This window comes from Dermacentor silvarum, chromosome 2 (genome assembly GCF_013339745.2).
Source record: "Dermacentor silvarum isolate Dsil-2018 chromosome 2, BIME_Dsil_1.4, whole genome shotgun sequence".
In the NCBI taxonomy this organism is placed as follows: Eukaryota; Metazoa; Arthropoda; class Arachnida; order Ixodida; family Ixodidae; genus Dermacentor; species Dermacentor silvarum.
Genome location: NC_051155.1, coordinates 253353332 through 253377548, shown reverse-complemented (window position 1 = coordinate 253377548; position 24217 = coordinate 253353332). Strand labels below are relative to the sequence as shown.

Below are 24217 nucleotides of genomic sequence, written 5' to 3'. Positions count from 1 at the left end.
ATTGCTGTCTGGAGTCGTTGTTCTATTGATCCGTCGCTACCATCACAGACCCAGAGAGTAATATCGTCCGCGTATATTGTGTGATTGAAGGACTCTATGTGATTTAGTTTTTCGGGGAGTCCCATCAAGACGAGATTGAACAGCATCGGGAGATGACAGAGCCTTGCGGCGTGCCGGCCCCCCCCCCCCCCCCCCCCCCCCCCCCTTTGTCGATCTCGTGTGACGTCAGTCCTCCGACGGAGAAGACTGGTTTCCTATCTGATAGGAAGCTCTTGATATAGTTATACGTCCGTTGCCTTAGTTCTAATCGCTCGATGCTTTCCAATATGGTTGCGTGGTTTGCATTATCAAAAGCCTTTTTAAGATCAAGACCCACCGCCGCCGGGCACCCACTGGTTCAAAAGGGTACAAGCGTACCCCGGCCTGGCGTTCGGCTTCCCTCAGGGGTGATACGCTTGGGAAAGGAGCCTGCGCCCTGAATTCCCGTCGAAACCAACGTGAGCACGGAAAAAAAGTGGTGTCTGGGCCGCTCCCATGGCGGTCATTTCCCATGTGGCGCCCCAAGCACCTATTGAGGTGGGGGCACCTTCGGGTTGAGGTCAAACACCCCTTTCCAAGCGTTCAGGTCCCATAATGGCCGAGCACCAGGCCGGGAGCACGCTTGTACCTATTTTACCGGTAGGTACCCGGCGGCAGCACTTGCCTCCCACAGCCGCGGCGGATGCTCGTCTACAAGGCCGTCTGTGGTTGGACAAGAGGCGCCCAGAGACAACAGCTGAAATCTCTATTGGGCCCTCTTGTAGATGGCCCTTGTAGAGCGCGTTTTATAGTCGATTATCTGGTGCTTAAGTTGAAGCATTGCATCTTGTGTCGAAAGGTTTTTGCGAAATCCTATCATTGTATCTCGGTATATGTTATTATCCTCTAAAAAGTTATCTACTCTGTTTAAAATTACATGTTCCATTAATTTTCCGACGCAGGATGTTATGGAGATCGGTCTGAGGTTGTCGATCTCAAGCTTTTTACCAGGTTTTGGAATAAGCGTTATCGTCGCTTTCCTCCATTGAGCTGGTACTTCTCCTTTTATCCAGCACTCGTTTATATATTCCGTTAAGTTGGTGATCGATCCATCATCGAGGTTCCTGAGAGTCTTGTTTGTTATACCATCTGGGCCTGGGGCTGATTTGGTGTTCAACTTTTGTACGGCCGCGCGGATTTTTGCCTCCGTGAATTCCTCGTCTAATTTTGCGTTTATATTCCCGTTGTAGCTAGGATGGTTGCAAGGGTGTGCCTGTGTTATGTATTTCTGCTCTAATTCTTTGAGAAATTCCTCTTCGGTGCCCTCATAGGCGTGTATTAACTTAAATGGGGAGGAGCGTCGCGAACTTTTGCCTCATGCCGCCTCTGCGTGATCGGCATTAACGTTTGGGGGAATCGGTGCAAAGTCCCCGGTCATGGGACAGTCCCACGGAGCAGGGAAGGAGGGCAGCGGCAAAAAAGCAGGCTGGTGAACTAACAATTGGCAACTACGGCATCGATTCTAGGAATACTAGAGGAGAGATGTTGGTAGAATTCGCGGGAAGGAATAGGCTCCGAATAATCAATAACTTATTCAAGAAGCGTAGCAACAGTATATTGGGGCCTCGAAAAGCCCTAATACAGAAAGAATAAATGAAATAGATTTCATACTCTCTGCCGATCCCAGCATAGTGCAGAATGTGGAAGTGTTAGGTAAAGTGCCGTGACAAGCACATTAGTGAGGTCTAGGATTTATCTCAATTTGAAGAGAGAAAGAGTAAAATTAGTCAAGAAGAAACAGGCCAACCTAGATGCAGTGAGGGTAAAAGCAGACCAGTTCAGGTTAGTGCTCGCAAACAAGTATGCAGCGTTAGAAGAGAAAGGTGAAGATAACATGCAAGTAATGAATGAAACTGTAATCATGCTAATCTCAGAAGCAGCAATTGTAGTTGAAGGAAAGGCACCAAGGCAACAAGTAGTTAAGTTCTGTCAAGTAACAAAAAAACCTAATAAACAACAAACATGAAAATGTCCAACTCAAGAGATCAGATAGAATTCGCTGAACTGTCAAAACTGACCAACAAGAAGAAAGTAAGGGATATTCGAAATTATAACGTGGAAAATATTGAGGAAGCTGTAAAAAATAGACGCAGCATGAAGTCAGTGAGAAGAAAACTTGGCATAGGACAAGGCAAGGTGTATGCACTGAAACATAAGCAGGCTGATATTATCAGCAATTTCGATGACATAGTAAGAGCAGCGGAAGAACTATATACTGATCTGTACACTTCCCAGAGCAGCCAAACTACTTTAATTTGAATTAGGGATGAACAGGATACAGAGGCTCCTTCTATAACTAGCGATTAAGTTCGAAGGGCCTTGAAAGGCATGACCAGGGGAAAGCTGTTGGTGAAGATGGAATAACAGTCGATTTAATCAAAGATGGAGAAGATATCATGCTTGAAAAGCTTGCGGCCCTTTATATGCAATGCTTCACGACTTCAAGTGTACCGGAGAACTGGAAAAATGCCAACATTATACTAATCCATAAGAAGGAAAATGTTAGAGTACTGAAAAATTATAGGCCCATTAGCTTGCTTTCAGTATTTTATAAAATATTCACCAAGATAATCTCGAATATAATCAAGGCAACACTTGACTTGAATCAACCAAGAGAATAGGCTGGCTTCAGGAAGGGATATTCCACGATGGATCACATCCATGTCATCAGTCAGGTAATCGAAAAATCTGCGGAGTTCAATAAACTGCTCTATATGGCTTTCATAGATTATGAAAAAGCATTTGATTCAGTAGAGATATCAGCATCATAGAGGCATTGCGTAATCAAGGAGTACAGGAGGCATACGGGAATATCTTGGCAAATATCTACGAAGATTCAATAGCTACATTGGTTATCCACAAGGAAAGTAGAAAGTTACCTATCAAGAAAGGAGTTAGGCAAGGAGACACAACCTCTCCAATGCTATTCACTGCATGCTTAGAAGAGATGTTCAAGCTCTTACACTGGGAAGGCTTATGAGTGAGGATCAACGGCGAATATCTCAGCAACCTTCGGTTTGCAGATGACATTGTCCTATTCAGCAACAATGGAGACGAATTACAACAAATGATTGAGGACCTTAATCGAGAAAGTGTAAGAGTGGGTTTGAAGATTAATATGCAGAAGACAAAGATAATGTTCAATAGCCTGGCAAGAGAACAAGAATTCAGGATCGCCAGTCAGCCTCTAGAGTCTGTGAAAGAGTACGTTTTTTTATGTCAATTAATCAGAGGGGCACCTGATCATGAGAAGGAAATTTTCAGATGAATAAAGTTGGGTGGGATTGCATACGGCAGGCATTGCCAAATTCTTACTGGAAGCTTATCAATGTCATTGAAAAGAAAAGTGTGCACTCATTGCAATCTACCGGCGCTAACATATGGCGCAGAAACTTGAAGGATAACAAAGAAGCTCGACAAAAAGTTAAGAACCGCACAAAGAGCGATGTAACGAAACATGCTAGGCCTAACGTTAAGAGACAGGAAGAGAGCGGTGTGCATCAAAGAGCAAGCCGGGATAGCCGATATTCTAGTTGACATTAAGCGGAAGAAATGGAGCTGGGCAGGCCATGTAATGCGTAGGATGGATAACCGGTGGACCATTATGGTTACAGAATGGATACCAAGAGAAGGGAAGTGCAGTCGAGAACGGCAGAAACCTAGGTGGGGTGATGAAGTTAGGAAATTTGCAGGTGCAAGTTGGAATCAGCTAGCGCAACAAAAGGGGTAATTGGAGATCGCATGGAGAGGCCTTTGTCCTGCAGTGGACATAAATATAGGCTGATGATGAGGATGACTTTATTCCTATGTATGTTGAAAAGATGGGGCCACATATGGAACAATTACTGAATTTTCCTTTGGCTACCCGTGTCATGGCAACACTTTATTGCCAATACCGAAATTAGCCAATCTGTCCATCACATGGTCGAGGTCTGTTTATTATACTTTCGTATGACAGTTTTGTCGATGATGACGCCCTTTCGTGGTCAGGTATGAAGAAGATGGTTCTGCGCATGCCCGTGTCGTGTAGGCCACAACAGTCTATCGTAGGTTCCAATACCAACCGCTCAGGTAGTGGTGGTGCCGACATCACCGCTGACAGCTCAGGAGACCAAGAAAGCCGTGGTAGAAGCAGCACGACGACCTGTACTTAGTAGAAAAGGAGATTCGTGAGGGATGACTTCGTGGCTGCCCCTCTCCCGTGCCCACTCAGAAGGTGGATGAAGGAAGATTAAGGTAGATTAAGGAGGATTAGGGTGGATTAGGGTGGGTTAAGATGGATTAGGGTGCATTAAGGTTGATGAAGGAGGATTAAGGTGGATTAAGAAGGACTAGGGCATATTAAGGTGGATTAAGGTCGATTAAGGTCAATTAAGGTTGGTAAAAGTAGATTAGGATGAATTAAGATGGAATATGGTGGATTACGGGCGATAAATAAGTATTAAGGTGTATTAAGAAGGAATTAGGGTTGATTAAGGTGTCTTTGTCTTGATGCTTTATTTGCATATATATATTCGTCATTTTAAAAGAATGAATAACAGCTTTGCTGGTCGTCTTTCGTCACAGAGTGGAAGGCACTAAGCTTTTTTTTTTTTTTGAAGACAGCGTCTTCTGCCGACTTCAGCAGGGTTTGGTATTTCTTGGATGTGGGTATCTTGTAACCACTTCTAGAGAGAAAACGGCCCTTTCATGCCTCTAGAGCGTCATAGCGAGTCGCAAAATGTATCAAAATGTAGGTCACAACAAGAAAATCAAGTGAGAATTAGTCGCATAGTAGGTAAAGGTAATGGTGCGTGTTCAGTTAGCGCCAATATAGTAAAAAATTAGCAACATTGAACTATAGTCCTGTAAAATTGCACCGCCATAGAGAGAGACATGTTCAGGCCTATCTGCCGTGCAGCACACTTTTGAGCGAACTCGTTTGGACTGAGCAGGGCTCGTGACTGGAAGTGGTGTCTTAAAGGTGGCTTCGCCAGTACCTCCAAGAAGTGAGAATTAGTCGCAGAGTAGGCAGAATTAACCTGTACAGGCGTCATTGCCGATGTAGTCGAAAATTAACGAAACTGCAGCACAGACTGCACTTTCTCAGGAATCGTCCTACCTGGCCTTTTTGTCAAAAGAAGAAACGGTCGACCAAGTGTCGACGCTAAAGAAGACAAAATGTCGGCGCTATTGCGCGTTAAATACCATACGAAGATGATACGAAATGAGTGACTACTGAAGAGTAAAAAGAGACAGAAAGCGACAGAATAGAGAGGCATAATCAACATGTTTTCATCGAATCATTTAACCACCATGCGCGTCAATATTGCCTTCTTTGGCCTCGACACTTGTTTGACCCTTTCTTTTCGTTAAATAGCTAAGCCCGCGTTAGCTGGGACACACAGTATTACAGGCACATTACAGCGCATTATTTAGGCCGCTATACAGCCAATCACTGTCTTGCATGCGTAATCATGCGAACGGCAATTAAATTTTGCAGTTCAATTTCTCAAACTACGGATACGCTAGAAGAATTCTGCCAAGTGGAACTATGTAGAAACGCGACTACCTCTAACTTTTCAATATAAAGGTGCCTGATTATGCAGCCAGTCAAGAGTTAATTATTCAATTTTTGTCAATTGCACTGCTAACAGCGATAATGATCACCTCACCTTGTGTTCCCCTGCCACGTAACACTACTGTAGAGGTGGTCTTCACATTTAAAAAAGATGTATTATGCACCCACACTTAATTTCCCCGATGCTTTCCTTGGCTTCATTGTCTGTTGGCTGGCTTTATGCGGTTATGATATATATTAGAGGGCATGGCACTTGGCTGACAAGCATGATGCCTAAAACGCCGTTACTACTGTTGCAGATGCTGCCGTAGTTCCTCGTCGGAATGTCGGAGAGGGACAATGGATGCCTCTTTTTCGTCGTCGATGCGCAATTTTGCAGAAATGCAAGCTTGGAGTGCGCATTTTCCGGACTCGCTGCCACGGGTGTGACGTCACCAGCGACCAGTCTACAAAAGGAGCAACGCGAGAACATCGGCTTCAGAGGGCATGGCACTTGGCTGACAAGCATGATGCCTAAAACGCCGTTACTGCTGTTGCAGGTTAGTTACTGCTCTACGTATCGTAGTGATAATAGATGCGTGTTAGTCCTGCCATGCCCTCGTAGATGTTGTGCTATTTTGGTGGATTGCTGGTCAATACTGCTGTTGCTGCTGATGGCCGGGGATGTTGAGGAAAATCCAGGCCCAAAAACTGCTGAAATCTTGCAGGAAATTCTAGGAAATCAAAATGCATTGGATCGCAAGATAGATGATATCAGGAAAGAAATTGCAGAAGTGAATGCTAAAACTGATAAGATGCAAAGTGTGCTAGCCATGTTTGACGAAATGAAAAATAGAATAGATAAATTGGAGACCACCGTACGAAAACAATCTGAAAAGTTAATCGATTATGAAAATAGAAGCAGACGAAATAATCTTGTGGTGTTTGGTCTTACTGAAAGCACGAACGAGTCTGCACAAGTGTTAAATAAACGCGTTGTAAATGACATTTTTTCTAACGTTCTTGGCATAGAAGTCACTACAGTGGAAAGAATTCACCGGATTGGCAAAGTAAATCCTGATAGACCAAGGCCTGTGATCTTGAAATTTTATGACTATAAGGAAAAGAATACCGTCCTCAAAAGCTGCGAAAAACTAAAGGGAACTTCTATCAGGATAAGTAATGACTATGCGAAGGAAACAGTGCAGATACGAAAGAAGGTATGGGAAAGTGCTACCTTGGACAGGCACGCAGGCGCAAAAGTAGTTCTTGTGCACGATAAACTTCGGATAAACGATCAGTTATACGCATGGGATGACGTCAGAGACAAGCGCTACTTGCTCTCGGGCAAACGTGATACTGTTCAAATGAAACGAAGTGAGCGTGTTGTATCAAGTAAGTCAAATGGATCTGATAGCTCATGCAGCTCATTTGAGAGACCAAAAAAAATAGCTGAGATTGTTCTCATTAAATGGGCGCAGTATAGTAAACAAGACTACGCATCTTGAGTATTTATTGCTTTCGCATGATCCTCACATAACCACCATAACCGAAACATGGTTGCATGTAAATTTACCGAATGATTGCATTGTTCCTCCCAGTTACAACATATTTAGAAAAGACAGAGACTCACGTGGAGGTGGGGTATGTATAATAGTTAAAAGTTCTCTGAATGCTTCGTTGATTGATTGTGAAGTACCAGAAACTCTCTGGTGTAAAATAACTCTTGAAAGTACTGTTTTCTTATCGGAGTTGTATATCGGCCCCACTCAAGCTCCCCTGAGTTTCTCGAAAACCTGAATAAGTTTTTATATTCTCATGTAAATGGGAACACTAGGTTGGTAATGACTGGAGATTTTAACCTACCGCATATAAACTGGAAAAATTTTTCGTATAGTGGTGTGGATTCAGTAAGTACTGAAAAAATACTAGACATTATGTTTACGTACAATTTGAAACAAATCGTGCTTGAAGATACTCGAATTACACCGACGTCAAGGTCAGTACTAGACTTGGTGTTCCTATCAAATAAATTAAATGATTACAGTGTGACGGTAGAAGATGGTATATCGGATCACAGGATAATCTGTCTCAATGTGCCTATCCGAGCAACTAGGAAAGTGAGGAGCTATGTTCCGGTAAAAATTAAGGACTATGCTAGGGCTGATGACACTTCGATTCTTGATTTTTTAGAGATTCAATTTGATACTTTCAAGAGTACCGCTGGTCTAAAAACAGTAGAAGAATTATGGCAAGAATTCAAATGTGTTATAAGTCATTGCATAGACAAATATGTTCCATCGCGGGTTAAAAAAACAAAGCAGACAAGTCCTTGGATCACTCGAGATATAATTCATATGAAAAGAAAGATTAAGAGATGGCGTAAAAGGAACACGTAGCCAGTGGTCTTGGCTAATCTAAAAACTGAACTCAAGCGTACTTTGGCTAAATCAAAACAAACATTCGTTGAAAAAAGCCTCAGCGATTTCCTTAGGGTCTCACCACAAAAATTTTGGCGATATTTTAGCGACAGGAAAGAAATGGTTGACGAAATTTATGTTGGAAGCGACATTATAAGAGAAAAGGATAAAATAGCAAACAATCTTAACAATTTTTTTCCAATCTGTATTTAATGTCCCAGAAACTACTGTGAGTATAGAAGAAGCCTTACATATTCCCCCTACTGCTCCAATGGAAACAATTGAAATCAACCAGCAAGGGATATTTCAGCAACTCCTCAAATTAGATACCAAAAAATCGAGTGGACCCGATAATATACCTGCTGTATTCCTCAAACGATACGCAGAATGGATGTCACATTATATAACTATCATATTTCGAAAATCATATACAACTTTCTCATTGCCGCAAGACTGGCACACCGCATTCGCGATACCTGTATTTAAAGGAGGTAACCGAAGACAGGCAACAAATTACCGTCCAGTGTCACTTACTTCAGTTACTTGCAAAGTCTTCAAACATATAATATCAAAGCACATACTCAGGTTTATAGATCAGAACAACTTACTATATCCTTATCAACATGGCTTCAGGAGCGGGTTATCAACCGTTACACATTTATTAGAAACAATTCACAACTTTGCAGGTGCAGTAGATATAAGACAACAGGTTGATGTGGTTTGCATGGATTTTGCGAAAGCTTTTGATAAAGTTCCTCATGTCCAATTAATCTTCAAATTACATAATGCAGGAATAAATGAATGTGTAATAAAATGGATTGAAGCATATTTAACAAACCGTACGCAGGTAGTTAAACTGGATGACTATGTATCAGATTCATTAGCTGTACTCTCAGGAGTGCCCCAAGGCTCAGTATTGGGACCACTACTGTTTCTCCTTTATATCAATGACATCAGTAGCGTGGCAGAAGAGGGTGTTCAGGTTAAGCTCTTCGCAGACGACTGCTTAATTTACACCACAATTACTAAACTAGATGACCAGCTTAAAATTCAGAAATGTTTGCAAAATTTAGATGATTGATGTAGAAAATGGAAAATGGAAATTAATTATCCCAAATCTACATATACACACATCAGTAAAAGGAAAACTATCTATTCCTGTTCTTACAGCATTGCAGGACACTTGTTGGAGAATGCGCACCAGTTCAAGTATTTAGGGGTAACAATTAACACGAAATTTGACATGGAACCAACATATAGATAACGTCTGCATGACAGCCTATCAAAAGTTATAATTTCTGAGAAAAAAATGGAACATACATCGCGTAATGTAAAACTTATTGCATACATCACCTTCATTAGGACGATACTAGAACATTCAGCCTTTGTTTGGAGCCCCCATCAAGTGACGCTTACGAGGAAGTTGGAAAGGATACAGAGACTGGCGGCACGTTTAATTTGTTCGACGTACCGAAGGAAGGAATCGGTCACGCTGATGTTACAGCGTTGCAACTTGGATCTTCTTGAGGTACGTAGAAAGAAATATAGGATGAAGGTGCTTTATCAAATAATGCAGGATCAACTTAAGATTGATAAGCTCAAATATCTACATGCTCCAGGCAAAAGAAACCCGCGAACTAACCACGACTACGTCATAAAGCCCTACCAAACCAACAGTGATACATTTCGATACTCATTTTTCCCGGATGCGATAGAAATGTGGAACCAATTGCCAAACGCTATTGTTAGCCTAAAAGATGTCACCGACTTTGAAAATGCTGCTGAGGCGTAATTACGGGAGTTATCAATTTAGTTTAAAGTGCCAAGTGATATGTGCGACTTGATGTTCATTGTACGTATTTTGATAAATCACATAAGTGTGCTGAACAGTATTCAAGTGAACATCTTATTCACTGTGAATTGACAAGTGTTAAGAAACTTTGCGTACACTGACATTGTCCATATTTCATGTATGTAATTGTATTGTCCTCTCTGTTATGACCCTCTATGAGGGTTGACAGTATTAATAAATAAATAAATAAAAATAAATAAAAATATACAGGGCGTTTCAGCGAACACTTTGAAAATTTATTTAAGGTTGCCTGTGGCATATAGCCCAATTCTAGTTAATGAGCTGGTCTACTCGAAGCGGCGGAGATTACTTGCGCAAAAAATTGAAACGCATAATCGACTAATTAATAAAAATTCACTAATTCGGTTTTTAACTAATTACCTGATGACCCATATTGTAATCTACAAATTGTAGCCGTGGAGTTCGCAAGGCGGTTCCACTTGGAACGAATTCCCGGGATGACACCACTTTCGAGATATTAATTCCCGAACTCTGCGAAGAAATGCATTGGCGTTCCAGTTAGTTTATTAACAAAACGTCGCTTTATGCAGTGAAGCACAAAATTAACTGGAACGCCAATGCATTTCTCCGCAAACTTCGGGAATTAATATCTCGAAACTGGCGTCATCCTGGGAATTCGTTCTAAGTGGAACCGTCTTGGGAACTCCACGGCTACAATTTGTAAATTGCGATATGGGCCATCAGGTAATTAGTTAGAAATTTAATTAGTGAATTTGTGTTAATTAGTCGATTATGCATTTAAATTTTTTGTGCAAGTAATGTCCGCCTGTTTGAGTAGACCAGCTCATTAAATAGAATCGGGGTATCTGCCACAGTCAACCTTTAATAAATTTTGAAAGTGTTCGCTGAAACACCCTGTATAAAGCGGATTTCTGTCATCTGCGTCGTCGTCACCGTGAGGTTCCGTATGACGTCCAACGGTGATGAAATCGTCGCTGCGCGCCGTATGCTGTATGTGCCAGTAAAAGCGCGCGAGGGACGCGCGCTTTCACAGGGAGCAAACGCACGGCGGATAGCAAACGCGCGTCCTGCGTCGTGCTCCCTGATAGGCTGCAGAATTAGGGGTCTCTTTCCTCCTTTACAATCACCATATATAGAGAGCAAACGCGACTTCTTCCGTCCTGCGAAAGGCCGCGGGGGACGAGAGGGAGGGAGGGGAGGCGACGTTTAGATGCGGCATCAAATGCCTATTTATATAAAAACGTTGCGAGGCCAAAAGGTGGTAAAGACTTCCGACGCTGCTCGGCAAGTTTCCCGTTCTGATGTCGTCGAAAACCTCCGAGCCACGTCCAGAGGCACCGGCAACGGTGCGAACGCGGGCAACACGCCGACGGCGTCAACAGCAGTTCTGCGCGTTGCTGAATCTGCTGCATGTCCAAATTTGTACAGCTGATAAAACTACTATCCTTACTCCGTATAGGTCTCTACTAATTTGCTATCGCAATTGATGCTTCGCCTTTCGGGTGAAACTGCTACATTTTTTTTATTTTTTGTACTACACAGCGTAGTTATCGCACGCCAGGCGCAATGGGAATACAATTGTGAATAATGCAAGTCCTATATAGAAGAATTGTGCCCGCAGCCTCACTTTTTCTAGTAGGAAGTTAAATTCGCGGTAGGTAAAAAAAATTGATCAGAACAGCGTGTATAGAGGGAGTTTGCTGCGTGCTACTGGCACGCCTACACGTTCCTCGTTGAGCGCGCCAGCTGAAATGCCCGCGAAATGGCCCGCGACGAATTGACGTCTGGCATCGGACTGACAGGGCTCAGGGGGAATCAACGCTCGCCAAAATTCAGGCCCGAAGAAAGCGGCGCGCGACTCCGTCAAGCAAATGACGTGGGAGGCAGCACTTGACAGCTTGACACTTTTAGGAGGACCACTGTCATTGCGTCGCATATTAAAATCTAGCCCACCGCACGTAAAAAGTTTGGCTCGTCTGGCCTCTGGGGGAAGCGTGCTGGGTTTGCATGGGCATGCTCCGTGCTGTCAGTTGAGGCCCATTATATATATATATATATATATATATATATATATATATATTGTAAAGGAACCGAGAGACAGGACCCGTTCCTGGGCCGGCTGTTCTATTTCAGCCTCATCGTCTTCTCTTTATTCCCGTGTTCCCGAGCTTGTGCTTCCACTTCAGTGCAATATATATATATATATATATATATATATATATATATATTCTTTTTTCACTCGGTCTTTGTTCTGCAGTTCTTCTGTACTTTGTCCTGCCTCGTGGCAGCCTTCGATGTGACTCTGGGTTTTACTCACACCGGTCAATATGCAAGTGGGGTCCATTCATAGCGATCCGCAATGCGTCGTGTACAAGGGCGTCAACAGTACGTGGTCGAAGACGTATACAGCATTGACGAATTTCAGATCACGCATCAAGGCACTTTGCGGAACATGCGAACTTCACGCATGCTGTGTTCTTTATTAAAATTAGTCATTTATTAGGGCCTTGGGAGATAAGCGGGAAGGTAAAGCGAGCCACAAAAGGTATTTCTAAAGCGAAGCTTTGTTTTTCTCTTTCTTCGACTTTGGCGCTGCTGCTGTTGCTGCTGTTGTCTTGCATGCGCCTCGGGGGATGGTTCAGAGAGCGTAGCAGAGAAAAACGTCGATGCGAGAAGCTCGTTTGGACCGTTCCGTCGCGTGGCATGTGTACAATGCTTTCTGCAGCTCCCTGTGTGTCGCCACATTAGCCTCTTGACAGCTGTAGTTATCCGTGACCCCCTCAAGAGCATTGCAGAAACTGCAGTGCTTACCTTCCTACTAACGTGCTAATCCAGAGTGGAGGTAGATAGAATGGTAGAGAGGAGGTAGAGAGAGGAGGAAGAGAGAGGAGGAAGAGAATAGGTAAACGAGTGAATAACAGCCTTGCCACTCTCGCAGTTCCCATACAGGGGGAGAGGGTGGGAGAGGAAAAATATGACGTGAGGAGGCAAGGAAATGGTGGTTGCGGGCAAATTGAAGGTACGGTAAGATACGTTTTTGCTATTTCTAGACAATAAACACCATGCAAATTTGTCTATCGGACAACTGACGCAGGTCGTGTAGACGCCAATTCGCATTAAAGCACCGTAGGTTCTGGGCGCCACTACAGAAGCGGTCACACGTCAAATAAACACTTCTGTGCCCGCCACCGTAGCTTTGCGGCTAAATCATTGCTCGAAATAGCCGGTTCTATCGCAACCGTGGCAGCCGCATTTCGACGGGAAAGAAATGCAAAAATGCTGGCGCACTTAGATTTAGGTACACGTTAGAGAACACCAGGGTGTCAATAAATAACACCCTGGAATAAATAAATATGGAGTCCACAACTAGGGCGTGCCTCATAATCATATTGCGTTTTGGGCACGTACAGCCCCATAATCCAATTAAAGCTAATACTTCTGCCATGATGCAATGTACCATGTTATGCAATGATAATGCTCAAGCCTCTCAGAGATTATGAACAATGGCGCACAAGAACGCCTCAAGCAAAACGTCTCCCTTTGTATTCTGTTTACACCCGCCGGGGTGGCTCAGTCAGCTAAGGCGTTGCGCTGCTGTGCACGAGGTAGCGGGATCGAATCTCGGCCACGGCGGCCGCATTTCGATGGAGGCGAAATGCAAAAACGCCCGTGTGCTTGCTTTGTAGTGCACGTTAAAGAACCCCAGGTGGTCAAAATCAATCCGGAGCCCTCCACTACGGCGTGCCTCATAATCAGAACTGGTTTTGGCACGTAAAACCCCAGAAAGAAGAATGTATTCTGTTTACAACGCAGACAAAAAGCTGTGGTGCAGCCAAGTAACATCAACTCACTACTCTCGTATTGAACTAAACGCTGCAGAAATTACCAATTCGCAGTCAACCTCACCGCTAATTATTGCTAATCAAAGGAAACAGCATATAAAGCTTCGCTAACATCGATTCCCACAGTGCATGGGATGCGCCTATTCTTTTGTATATTTGCGCCTATCTAGACCTGTAGGCCTTACAGGTCTACAGGTCTAGACCTGTAGACCTGTAAGCTGTTAAGCCTTGAATGTAGCAAGGCTACCTGATTCAGCTTCCATTGAACTCTTTCTCTCTGTGTTTCTCTATCATGAGGTCCATCGATCTAGTTTTCTGTGGATAAAGCCAAGCAGGGCTCCGTGTTTATTTGCGAGGCCCTTTTGAATTGACGTGCTTTTCCAGCCATGGGCATCCGTATGGCTAGCATCCCTGCCTTTCATTCTTATACATATACACACACACACACACACACACACACACACACACACGTATATATATATATATATATATATATATATATATATTATATATATATCTTGCGAGACAAGGTTTAGGCAGTCAGACTCTCCTTTTATTCTCTCGAGCGAGAGCCCCACTACCAGGCCCCAAAACGGTGATGATGAGTATATACAGATGACAATATGAAACGTATGAATAATGCTCACACTAAATATATATATACCAGAAAAAAGCGATTCTGGGTCCGGGTAAATATTCACAGTGAAGTATACGCGCGTATGAAGCGGTTTAGTGACGTTTCGGCCGGGGTCCGGCCTTCACCCGGCCTTCTTCATCGTTCATCCAAACTTCATCTGGCCTTCTGAAGAAGGCCGGACCCCGGCCTAAACGTCAATAAACCGCTTCATACGCGCGTCTACTTCACTGTATATATATATATATATATATATATATATATATATATATATATATATATATTGTTACAAGCGTGAAAGTTTTGTATGAATTGGGTATGTGCCACAAGCAGTAGTGGGACACGGGGTACGAGAGGACAGAAGAAGACGTTCGCCAAGCGATAGCGGAACCTCGGCTGGCGCCCAAGACTATCGGTTTCGTCTCAATAAACCCTCTTTTCACGGAGAGTTACCCGTAACAGAGTGGTGGAGGTGCTGGGTAAACGACGTCGCCGTACTACGGAGTCGCAACCACTTGAACTTCGCCGGAGCCGCCTAGATTTATCGGAACCTGTAATTCTATCTTTTGGAGCCTCTATTATTGGGTTCAGCCACAGAAATGCTTGCTTGGCAATCCAAAATTATCTCATTGCATCAAATCGATTACCATGCTAAACTTATTGTCACCTTTCCCACCATAGTTTTCTTTTATTCATTTATTTCTTTTGTTTAACCTATTATTAATTAGTTTTTTTTCTCCTCTCACAAAATCTTCCTTTCTAAACTCCAGTATTCAATTCGTTAATTCTCTTGTTTTTATGCACTGGATATAACCACCCGATTCTTGGCCAATCCCCCACTGTGGGTATGCGCCACAACCACTCAGGTCAACAACAACAACAACAACAACAACAACAACAACAACAACAACAACAGCCGCCGTCTAGCCGGTCTATCGCCGACAACATTCATCATGCCACAGAACGGAGGACCAGACCCGGAGCCAGTTGCAACCGCACAAAGGTCAACGCCAGTTGCTCCTGCACACCATTACATGGAACCACGCTCGTTCGCGGGAAGAGCGGGAGAAGACGTGGACGAGTGACTTACGCACTACAATCGGGTGAGCCGATATAACCACTGGAACTCGGTCACGAAGCTTGACAACGTTGCCTTATTTTTGCGAGAAACCGCACTGATGTGGTTCGAGTGTTTGATGTTATAGTTCAGCGGAAATCCGCTAGCTACATTTGGGTGGCAGTCTCAGTTTCCCTTAATGATGTGGTTCGAGAATCACGAAGAGTCCTTAACAACATGGGAACTCTTTGTTGAAGAAATAGGGAAATGTTTTGGCGACACTGATGCCAAAAAGAAACGCGCGGAGAGAACACTTGCCCAAATAGCTCAAACTCCAACAGGGACATGCACTATACCTATATAGAAGAAGTACTCAAGTTGTGCAAAATCATAAACCCACGGATGTCTGTGGACGACCAAGTCGGAAATCTTCTGAAAGGCAACGCAGAAGACGTCTATAATTTTCTGATAGGGAGAGAAGACCTCACGTCCGTCTCAGATGTCTTGCGTCACTGCCGTACATTTGAGACGTTGAAGACCCCTCGCATTGCGCCCAAATTTGGACGACTGGCAAACGTGACAACTGTCGCCAGCGTCGATACGAGTCCATTCACCGACCTTGCCTCTACTATCCGGGAAATAGTACGCGAAGAACTGCGGCGACACAATGAACTAGTGTGCAACCCAGCTCAACCGCCGGCTGCGTACCCAGTGTATCACTCAGCGCCCACAATACCATGGCTACTTGCCACCGTCTGTGTGTGTCACGGAGGTCGATGTGGCTGGAACGACGTGGTGACATCTGGAGACATTTCCGTCAGAGCAGCGGTATGGGCAACGCTTTCACCCCAGCCGTGATGCACAGAGGCGAACGGCTCCTGTTCAACGTACTGGGGTGCCGTACCCTGTTCGACGACCTCTGCAGGCTGAGCGCTTTGAGCGGCATTTCGTCGAGCGTCCTCTGCCCTTGTGCTACAACTGTGGTATCGAGGGCCACATCGCCAGGTACTGCAACGTAGCCCCACAATCCATATATATATATATATATATATATATATATATATATATATATATATAAGCAGAGGACTCAAACCGTTACAGGAACTGCTGCTGTACTACGTATTACGTGTTGGGCCAATTGGTAAAGCATTGCTACATGGACGACAGGTGCGAACAGACATGATGATGATGAAATAAACGTTAATTTTCGTGACAGTGTCCCGAGCGTTTGAGCTGTGGATCACTCTAGGTGGGAGGGTCCCTCATTCCAGGAATCCTCTGGCCGCGATAGCATCCCGGGCTCTGGCGACAAGACGTCGTTGTTCGTCCAGGGCCGGGGTGGAGATCTTGGCCTCCCACGTCTCGGCGAGGAGGTTCACGTCTTCGGACGTTGTATGCTTAGTAACGGCGTCTTCGGGGCGCCACGGGCACTCGAGTAGTTAATGAGCGAGAGCGTCTGGCACGACGCAGATCGGACAGTTGTAGGTGTGTAGTGTCGGATGGATGCGATATATGAGGATCCCATGGGTATACGTGTTGCTCTGCAGTCTTCGGAATGCGGTGCTTTCCTCTTTGGTTTGTTTTGGGTGAGGTGGTGGGTACACCCTGCGTCCCAGTCGGTAGTGTTGGAGGATGTCGTTATACGTGGGCGGTATTGTCTCCGCATCCGCTGCGTCACCAGGCGGTCGGGGGTCTCGCGAGGCGGCGAGAGAAGCCCTGTTGACGTGATCGCGGGCCGCGGCGTGTGCCGCTTCGTTTCCCTCGAGCCCCTCGTGCCCTGGTACCCACGTGACGCGAGTGTACGGGAGCGGAGTGCTTCTTTTCTTCAGAATTTTGACAGCTTCCACCGATATTCGGCCTCTCGTGTAATTGCGTACGACGGATTGGGAGTCCGTGAAGACTGCGACCGCGTTCGGACTCGTGGTGGTGGCGAGAGCGATCGCCGCTTCTTCCGCTGTCTCCGAGTTCCGCACCCTGACGGTGGCGGATGCCAGTTCTTTGCCTCTCGAGTCAACCACACTCAGGGCGTAAGTGGTTTTGCCCGGGTATTTCGACCCATCTACGTAGCGAGCATCTGGATCGTGCTTGCGGCGTCTTCGGATGGCGTCGACTCGAGCGAGCCGGCGTCCCCGATGATGCTCGGTATGCATGTTGCGCGGTAGTTTGTCGATGCGCAGGGATTCTCTTATGCATGTCGGTATCTTGACCATGCGGTCCGCGTTGGAGATGTAGCGTTCTCCGTAGACGAGGCGCGCAAGCACCGATCTGCCCGTCGGCGTGAGCTTCAGCCTCTCAAGTTGGTTGGTCTTCTGGGCTTCCACCAGCTCTTGCCAGGTGTTATGAGCACCCATTTTGAGAAGTCGGGTGGCAGATGCCACGGGTGGTAGACCCTTGACGAGCTTCGTAACTTTGCGGATGGTGACATTGAGCTTGTCGACTTCGCAATTCTTGAGAGTCAGGTACGGGGTTGCGTACGTTATTCTGCTGGTCAGTAGAGCTTGAACGACTCTCAGGGTGTCTTGCTCCTTGAGGCCACTGCGTCGATTGGCTACCCTCTTTACGAGGTGTGTGAGTTGGGAGATTGTGCGTTGGAGCCGTGGGAGCGTGGCGACTCCTGATCCGTCTCGGCGCAGGTGCAAGCCGAGTACTCGAAGCGAGGCGACCTTCGGGTATTTGGATCCCGTTGAGCGTGACGCATGGGTCTGGAGCTTCGCAGGTGGGATGCCTTCCCCTCGTGCGTGCCTTGAGTACGAGTAGCTCCGATTTCTCAGGTGCGCAGTGGAGGCCGCAGCTATCAAGGTAGTGCTCGATAACATCAACCACTTCTTGAAGGCAACGTTCTTGCTCTCTGGTGCTGGTTCCTCGCGGCCAGAGCGTGATGTCGTCCGCGTAGAAGGCGTGACGCAGGCTTGGGATGTTTTCAAGAAGCCGGAGGAGCTTGAGGAGTGTCACGTTGAATAGGAGGGGCGACACGCGGAGCCTTGCGGCGTTCCCCTGTTGGCCAGCTTGAATTCTTTACTGCGTAAGTTGGATATCCCCACCGTGGCCGTCTGGCCGATGAGGAAGTTACGGACATAGCCGTAGGTCTTAGAACCGCAGGCGGTCTCCTCGACGTTTTGTAGTATTGCTTTGTGGCTTACATTGTCAAATGCGCCCTTCACGTCGATGGCAAGGACGCACGACTTGCTATTCTTGCTGAGGTGGTCAATGAGGTCATCCTTTAGGAGAAGAAAGACGTCTTGCGTAGAAAGAAGCTAGCGGAAGCCGAACATGGTGTCTGGATAGTGCCCGTTGTCTTCGAGGTGCGATGTCAGCCGGTCGTGGTAGACAAACTCGCAGAAATGTGGAGCTCGCCCTGTATGTCCTTAATTGTGCATGTGTGTTTGGACTCCCTTGTCATCCTTGTAGCACTCCTGCTCAATGTGTACCGTTTTGCTGCCTCTTAAATTTCGGACCATGTTCATGTGGCAAAATGTACCATTGGTATCTTGCGTGAAATACTGATCAGACGTCAAACACTATCTGTTCTGAATATATATATATATATATATATATATATATATATATATATATATATAGACATGGTCTGGAACCCGGTGGTGGCTTCATGAATGCCATTTCTGCATGTTTATCAACAGAACTTGCTTTCGCCGTTGTGCATCCCTCTTTCTATGTCATCATCATCCCTCATCACACCCGGTTTATGTCCCCCCGTTCCCCCTCCCTCTGTGCAGAGTAGCAAGCTAGAGCGTGCTAGCTCAGGCCGACCTCTCTGCCTTCTTTCAAATAAACAATCAGTTCATAGAACGAGACACGCTGATTGGAATGTCTGTCTGACTTATAGTTCTCTTATAGGAGATCCTTTTATTATCAGTTTTTGAACTGTCCGGGACAGTGTTCATTGCATCCGCAAAGAAAGCGAATGTAGATAATGTCTTCAACGTAACGCCAAAGGCCACTTTAAGAGCGTATCGCTGCGGTGGAACGGGAAGACAGCGGTAAACCTACCAAAAGTTAACCTATAAAAGAGAGCCATGAGATCGAAATATATGTTCGGAGATTTCTCGTCAGCATATTGGATTGAGGTACGAAGTATATATCACGTGCAATTCATTTTGCTTTTATTTTTTCGCAAGTGGGAAAGGAAAGGGGTTCATTGTGTACTTCATATGAAGCCACACAAAATCATTACAATGCTTACGCAATGCATGCCTCATTGTTCTGCTACGCATGGTTTCACCAATTACGCAAAAAAAAAAAGCATTCATCATCCGTTAGCGAAGAGCTAGCATTGATTTTGTGATGGAAACAAAACGCTAGCAGCTTGTTGCTCATTGCATACGCAGCATTTCTTGCTCTTTTCTTGGAGCTTACAATTTTCGTAGATGATTGAGTCTTCCTTTTTATAGTAACTTATGCGCAAAACGCTCAGTGGTTGGCGCTCCCGTAGTGGAAGAAGGGCACTTGCATGCTTGCACGAACCCTTCATACAACCCTCGTCGTTGGGCACGCAGCCTCCCCATCACGGCGGCCCTGTCGGTGCACGTGATTGATAAGCCCGGTAGGCGGGGTCACCGCCTTAAACCAAGCTTCCAACGCCATCACGCGAATCCTCCAGCAGCAGCGCTGTGAGGAGGCGCTTGTGGGCCGCGTCTCCGAAACAAAGGCAACGTCGCCAACGCTGTACCGGAGCAGTTCTTCGTAAGCAAGGCCCAATCTAGCTTTGTATATTTTATGCTACACGTCCGAAGCGAGTGCTGCCTTTCATTTAGAGCTGCCGCCTATACTGCGATCAAATATTTATCCGACATTCACGCGGACGCAATCCCTGTTTGTCATGTGTGTGCTTTCGACCTTCCCTATAATGTAAAGGGCAAAAACACTTGGCCCGCTGGTGGAACAGGTTGCAGGCCCTCTTTAATATGGAACAGCACCGCGCGGCATTTGTTTATGTCAGCCGTTGCTCAGTTGCCTTGGAGAATGTTTTGATGACGTTGTCGCTGTTGCAATCAATTCTGCCGGAGACCACATTATTGCGTGCGACCGGCCCTACTCCTCTTCTGCTGGTCTCTTAAAGTCAGCGCCTTGTTCGGTAGCGTGCGGGTACGCTTACTGCCAGGTCAGTAGCGGTAATCTGCTCTGCTGTATGATCGTTCATGCCGAAACGTTTCACTTAGATGCTCTTTTTTGGTCTTATAAGTTGCAGTGGAGCTATCTCCATTGGCCGAGGCCGAAGATTACACCGTTTTCTGACTTCAAATCAAATATGATAGACCTTCTATGCACCTCATTTGCATACACCACTCACAACGAGTTGACGATTCCAGGCCGCAGAGCAACCGCTCAACGCAACGTGTCTCTCTATCAATGTAGTTGCCACATTCTTGTAACAAAGGTACTCGGGTCGATTTTACAAGGCTTATCGGTCGTATGTGCCGTTTGCCTCTGGCCGGCCGCCTTCGCCATGAATATGTCCAGCATCAGGATTTTGCTGACATTTTCTCTCACGCAAAATTCTGGGGTAAGAAGTTTTTGGGAATACGGGTCCTGATGTATAAGGAGAAAACGAAAAAAAGATAATGGCAATAGAAAAACATCTTGCAATTCTACAGCTGTGTCCAAAAGTCTCGGTACTTCCTTAGCTAAAGTACGAATTTGGTTTTCATTTCTTTTTTTTTTTCATTAAGTCATTCAGTCTTTCATTCGTTGTTTGCGCGTTCGCTTGTTAGCTTGTCCGTCCGTCCGTTCGTTTTTAAAAGCATCGCTTTAATCTCCATGATCCCGTGAACGGCTGTCATGAAAATTTGGAAGAAGCGCAAGGCCAGCGCATGAATTGCATGAAATACCAGGAGATACTTTTAATATGACGCATTCTTTGGATCATGCCAGACAAGGTGTGGTAGGTAGGTCCTTGTCTCGCGTCGTTTCTGGCGTCTTCATGAAAAAAATTGAAAGTGTCCCAAGATGGAATCAAACCTCGGTCACCCCGCACAAAAGCCGGATGATCTGTCATGCTAAAGCCAACTATACTCGCGGACGACATCCTGTGGCTACAGATCTATAGCGCACGTCTGGTAGCGCCATTGGAAATAGTCCCACGTCTAAATAAATAATTTTGGATTTTATAATCGGATATTGTGAACAGTGTTTTTATTCTAAGCATTCAAGTAAACTACAAACTCCTTTATTTGCCACTGAGTAATGTAAGACTGTCCTTATTCCAACATGGCAGCAAACCTAACTCCTTCGGCATGCACGCAACACCGTCTGTGATCTGAAGGAGACCTCTGATGGACGCATGATGTAAAGCTAAAGCGTGCACTTCTTCTGCACTGACACACGTGCGACGTAGCTGCCCCGCCGTGTAGCTTTCCCTTCATAGCCACAGACGCCAGTGTCATGTCGCATAGCCCGAACATGAGCACTTGTGCTCGCACCTTTTTTAATTCGGCTGCACACCTAATTACCACTGCCTTTCACGCGCGCCTCGTGACAAAGAAAAAAAAGTTGCAGTGGCTTAGCTCGGCTATGCCAGGATATACGTAGCGTTAGCAAAGGTTCAGCTGATTATTCTTAGCTTTCCTGGTTGTCTAGATAGTCAAGGATTAGCTTAATTGTCATGCTTACTGCTGCTCCAATGACACACACGCGGTATACGTATTATGTGGCACATGTATATAGCCTTCTTCTGTTCATTCCTCCTACGCTCAACCGCTAATTGCCAGGCAACTACTTCGGGATCCGGTGAGTCAAGCTTCTCCGTTCTTCTGCGCTGTTGAGCAGCATTTGCGCTCTCCTCCATGGCTATACCACACTGGCAAACGCCAGTCAGAAGCGCAGCGGCTCCAGCGCTGTGTCAGACGGCCACTGCACAGCGAGCGCGCGCCGGCGCCAGTGCGTCTACCACGGCTACGACGTCACTCCTCTGGAATGCGCAGACCGGCGGCGGTGAGTCGCGCGCGGCGGCGGCGGAGTGCGCGAGAGGTGCCGGCTCCGGTGGCTCCGGTGCGCAAGCCGTCTGACATCACTGATCCTTGCGCATGCGCAGCACGGCTCTTGATGTGCCGCGCGAAACGGGCTTGGCTAGGCCAGTGTAGCTAACGCTACAAAAACACCGAATATCTACGAAGTGAATGATGATGAGTGGGCGAAGCACCGGGGGATCATTCGGGTAACGGTGAATCCCCCGTACATTGCCTTGTGATCAGTGCAGCAGCACTGGCGACGCCGGCAAGCGGACCCAGAGGCGGCGACAGCGCGGGAAGCGGCGGCGAAACGCCGGAAGCGTTCTCTACCTGAGGTTGGTGGCGCCGATGCTCGGTTCGAGCGCGAGCTTCGCGAGCCCTTAACAGAGTTGCTTATACACGAATGTGTGCGACAGTTTTCCCCGTCTTCCCTCGTGGCAGCTAGCGCTCTCTGAGACACCTTTCGCACGGCCTACGTCATGGGCCCACATTCGCCAGTCGTTTCCTCGTACAGAGAGAACGACTCTGCGTGACCTCGCGGAAACGCGAGGTCACTCAGAGTCGCCGCCTGGCAAACGCTGGCTCAACGACCCCCTGTGTTACATGGCCTCCGAGATAGAAGCCATGTAACAGCACGCACCACGTGATCTCGGAGGCCACGTCTGTAGATGCGCCGTGTTGTTTGCTAATCACTAGGTGTCAAATGTGCGCGCGGCGGGCTTATCTTCTAAAGACTTTGTTTCGGGGTTGTAGCGCAGTCATAAATACTGCCATGCGTTTTTCGAGGATGTGAAAACACATTTGTCCTTGCGCCGTAGTCTTTGTACTGTAAGAAAATCAGCGCGAGTGCATGGGTCGAGCGCGCGATATGTGATCGTCGCACCCACCGTTCTTTGCAATCATTTGGAAAATGTTGTCACTTATTAACAGCGGAGCTGTTTAAGCCGGCCGTAATTTGTCTGCTGAATCCAAAAATGTGGGCCGATCCTGGCGGCAGTGCAGGAAGGGTCCAAGCGCAATGGCACATAGCCCTGTGAACTAGCGAAGCTGAGCCTGGCTAATTCTAGCTAAGTCTGGTTGGGACTACTTAAGCTTAGTTAGCCATCAATAGGCAATTGATAGACAATCAATAGCTAATCTATAATTGATCAATAATAAACAAATTCCGGAAAATGCTGGGGATGCCTTGGTAGTGCTTAGCCTAGCCCAAAAGCCAAGACTAGCTAGGTGCCCATCAGCTAGCTCAGTTGTCTCTTTAGCATTGCGCCTCCAGTGCAAGCTACGCTATTTTTTTAGAGCACGGCTCTTAGGCGCCTGTTCCTGCGGCGAGTGTCGGCGTCCCTCGTAGCCGAGCGAACGAGCGCAACGAAGGATTAGAGCGAACGCGGAGCGCAGCGCGAGATGAAAGACGGCGATAGAGAAAGAGCCCGAGGAGGCCAGCGGAGGAGGAGGGTATGGCGGAAGTGGGAGAAGAAAAGCGCAGTGCCACGCAAGACGGGCTCCGCAGAGACGATGGCTACGAGATGGCGCCAGAGTAGCGCGCGTCGTCTGTACACCGATGACGTTACCAATACCATATATGGAAACAAAGCACTGCATGAGCGGAGGTCTGTCTGTGGCGGCCTCCGTCTCGGAACTCCGAGGGCTACCGGACAGGGATAGCTTCCGATCGAGTACCACTGTCCTGGGGCTTCCATTACAACATCAGCACGCAACGCCTGGCAGAAATCACGGCCGTTGTGGAGGCCGTTACCATGCCCAACCCACATGCCCGTAATATACTGATACACACAGATAGTCAAGCAGCATGTCGAGCCCTCGCGACAGGTGACATACCAGACGCGCATT

At 46.3% G+C, this 24217-nt stretch overlaps 1 protein-coding gene across 1 annotated transcript; it reads left to right on the top strand.

Moving 5' to 3' along the window:
- The first annotated feature begins 5961 nt into the window (after positions 1-5961).
- Positions 5962-18365, top strand: LOC119440798 (uncharacterized). The gene is made up of 2 exons (XM_037705674.2): positions 5962-7012; positions 18277-18365. The coding sequence occupies exons 1-2, from the start codon at positions 5962-5964 to the stop codon at positions 18363-18365; spliced, it is 1140 nt and encodes a 379-aa protein (XP_037561602.2).
- The last annotated feature ends 5852 nt before the right edge of the window (positions 18366-24217 follow it).

Bases quoted from the DNA above. Each gene is read 5' to 3' on its own strand.
- LOC119440798 (XM_037705674.2), top strand. From the start codon at position 5,962: ATGTCGGAGAGGGACAATGGATGCCTCTTTTTCGTCGTCGATGCGCAA. The intron at 7,013-18,276 runs GTAAGTCAAATG...CCTCGCGGCCAG, and splicing joins AAGTGAGCGTGTTGTATCAA to AGCGTGATGTCGTCCGCGTA.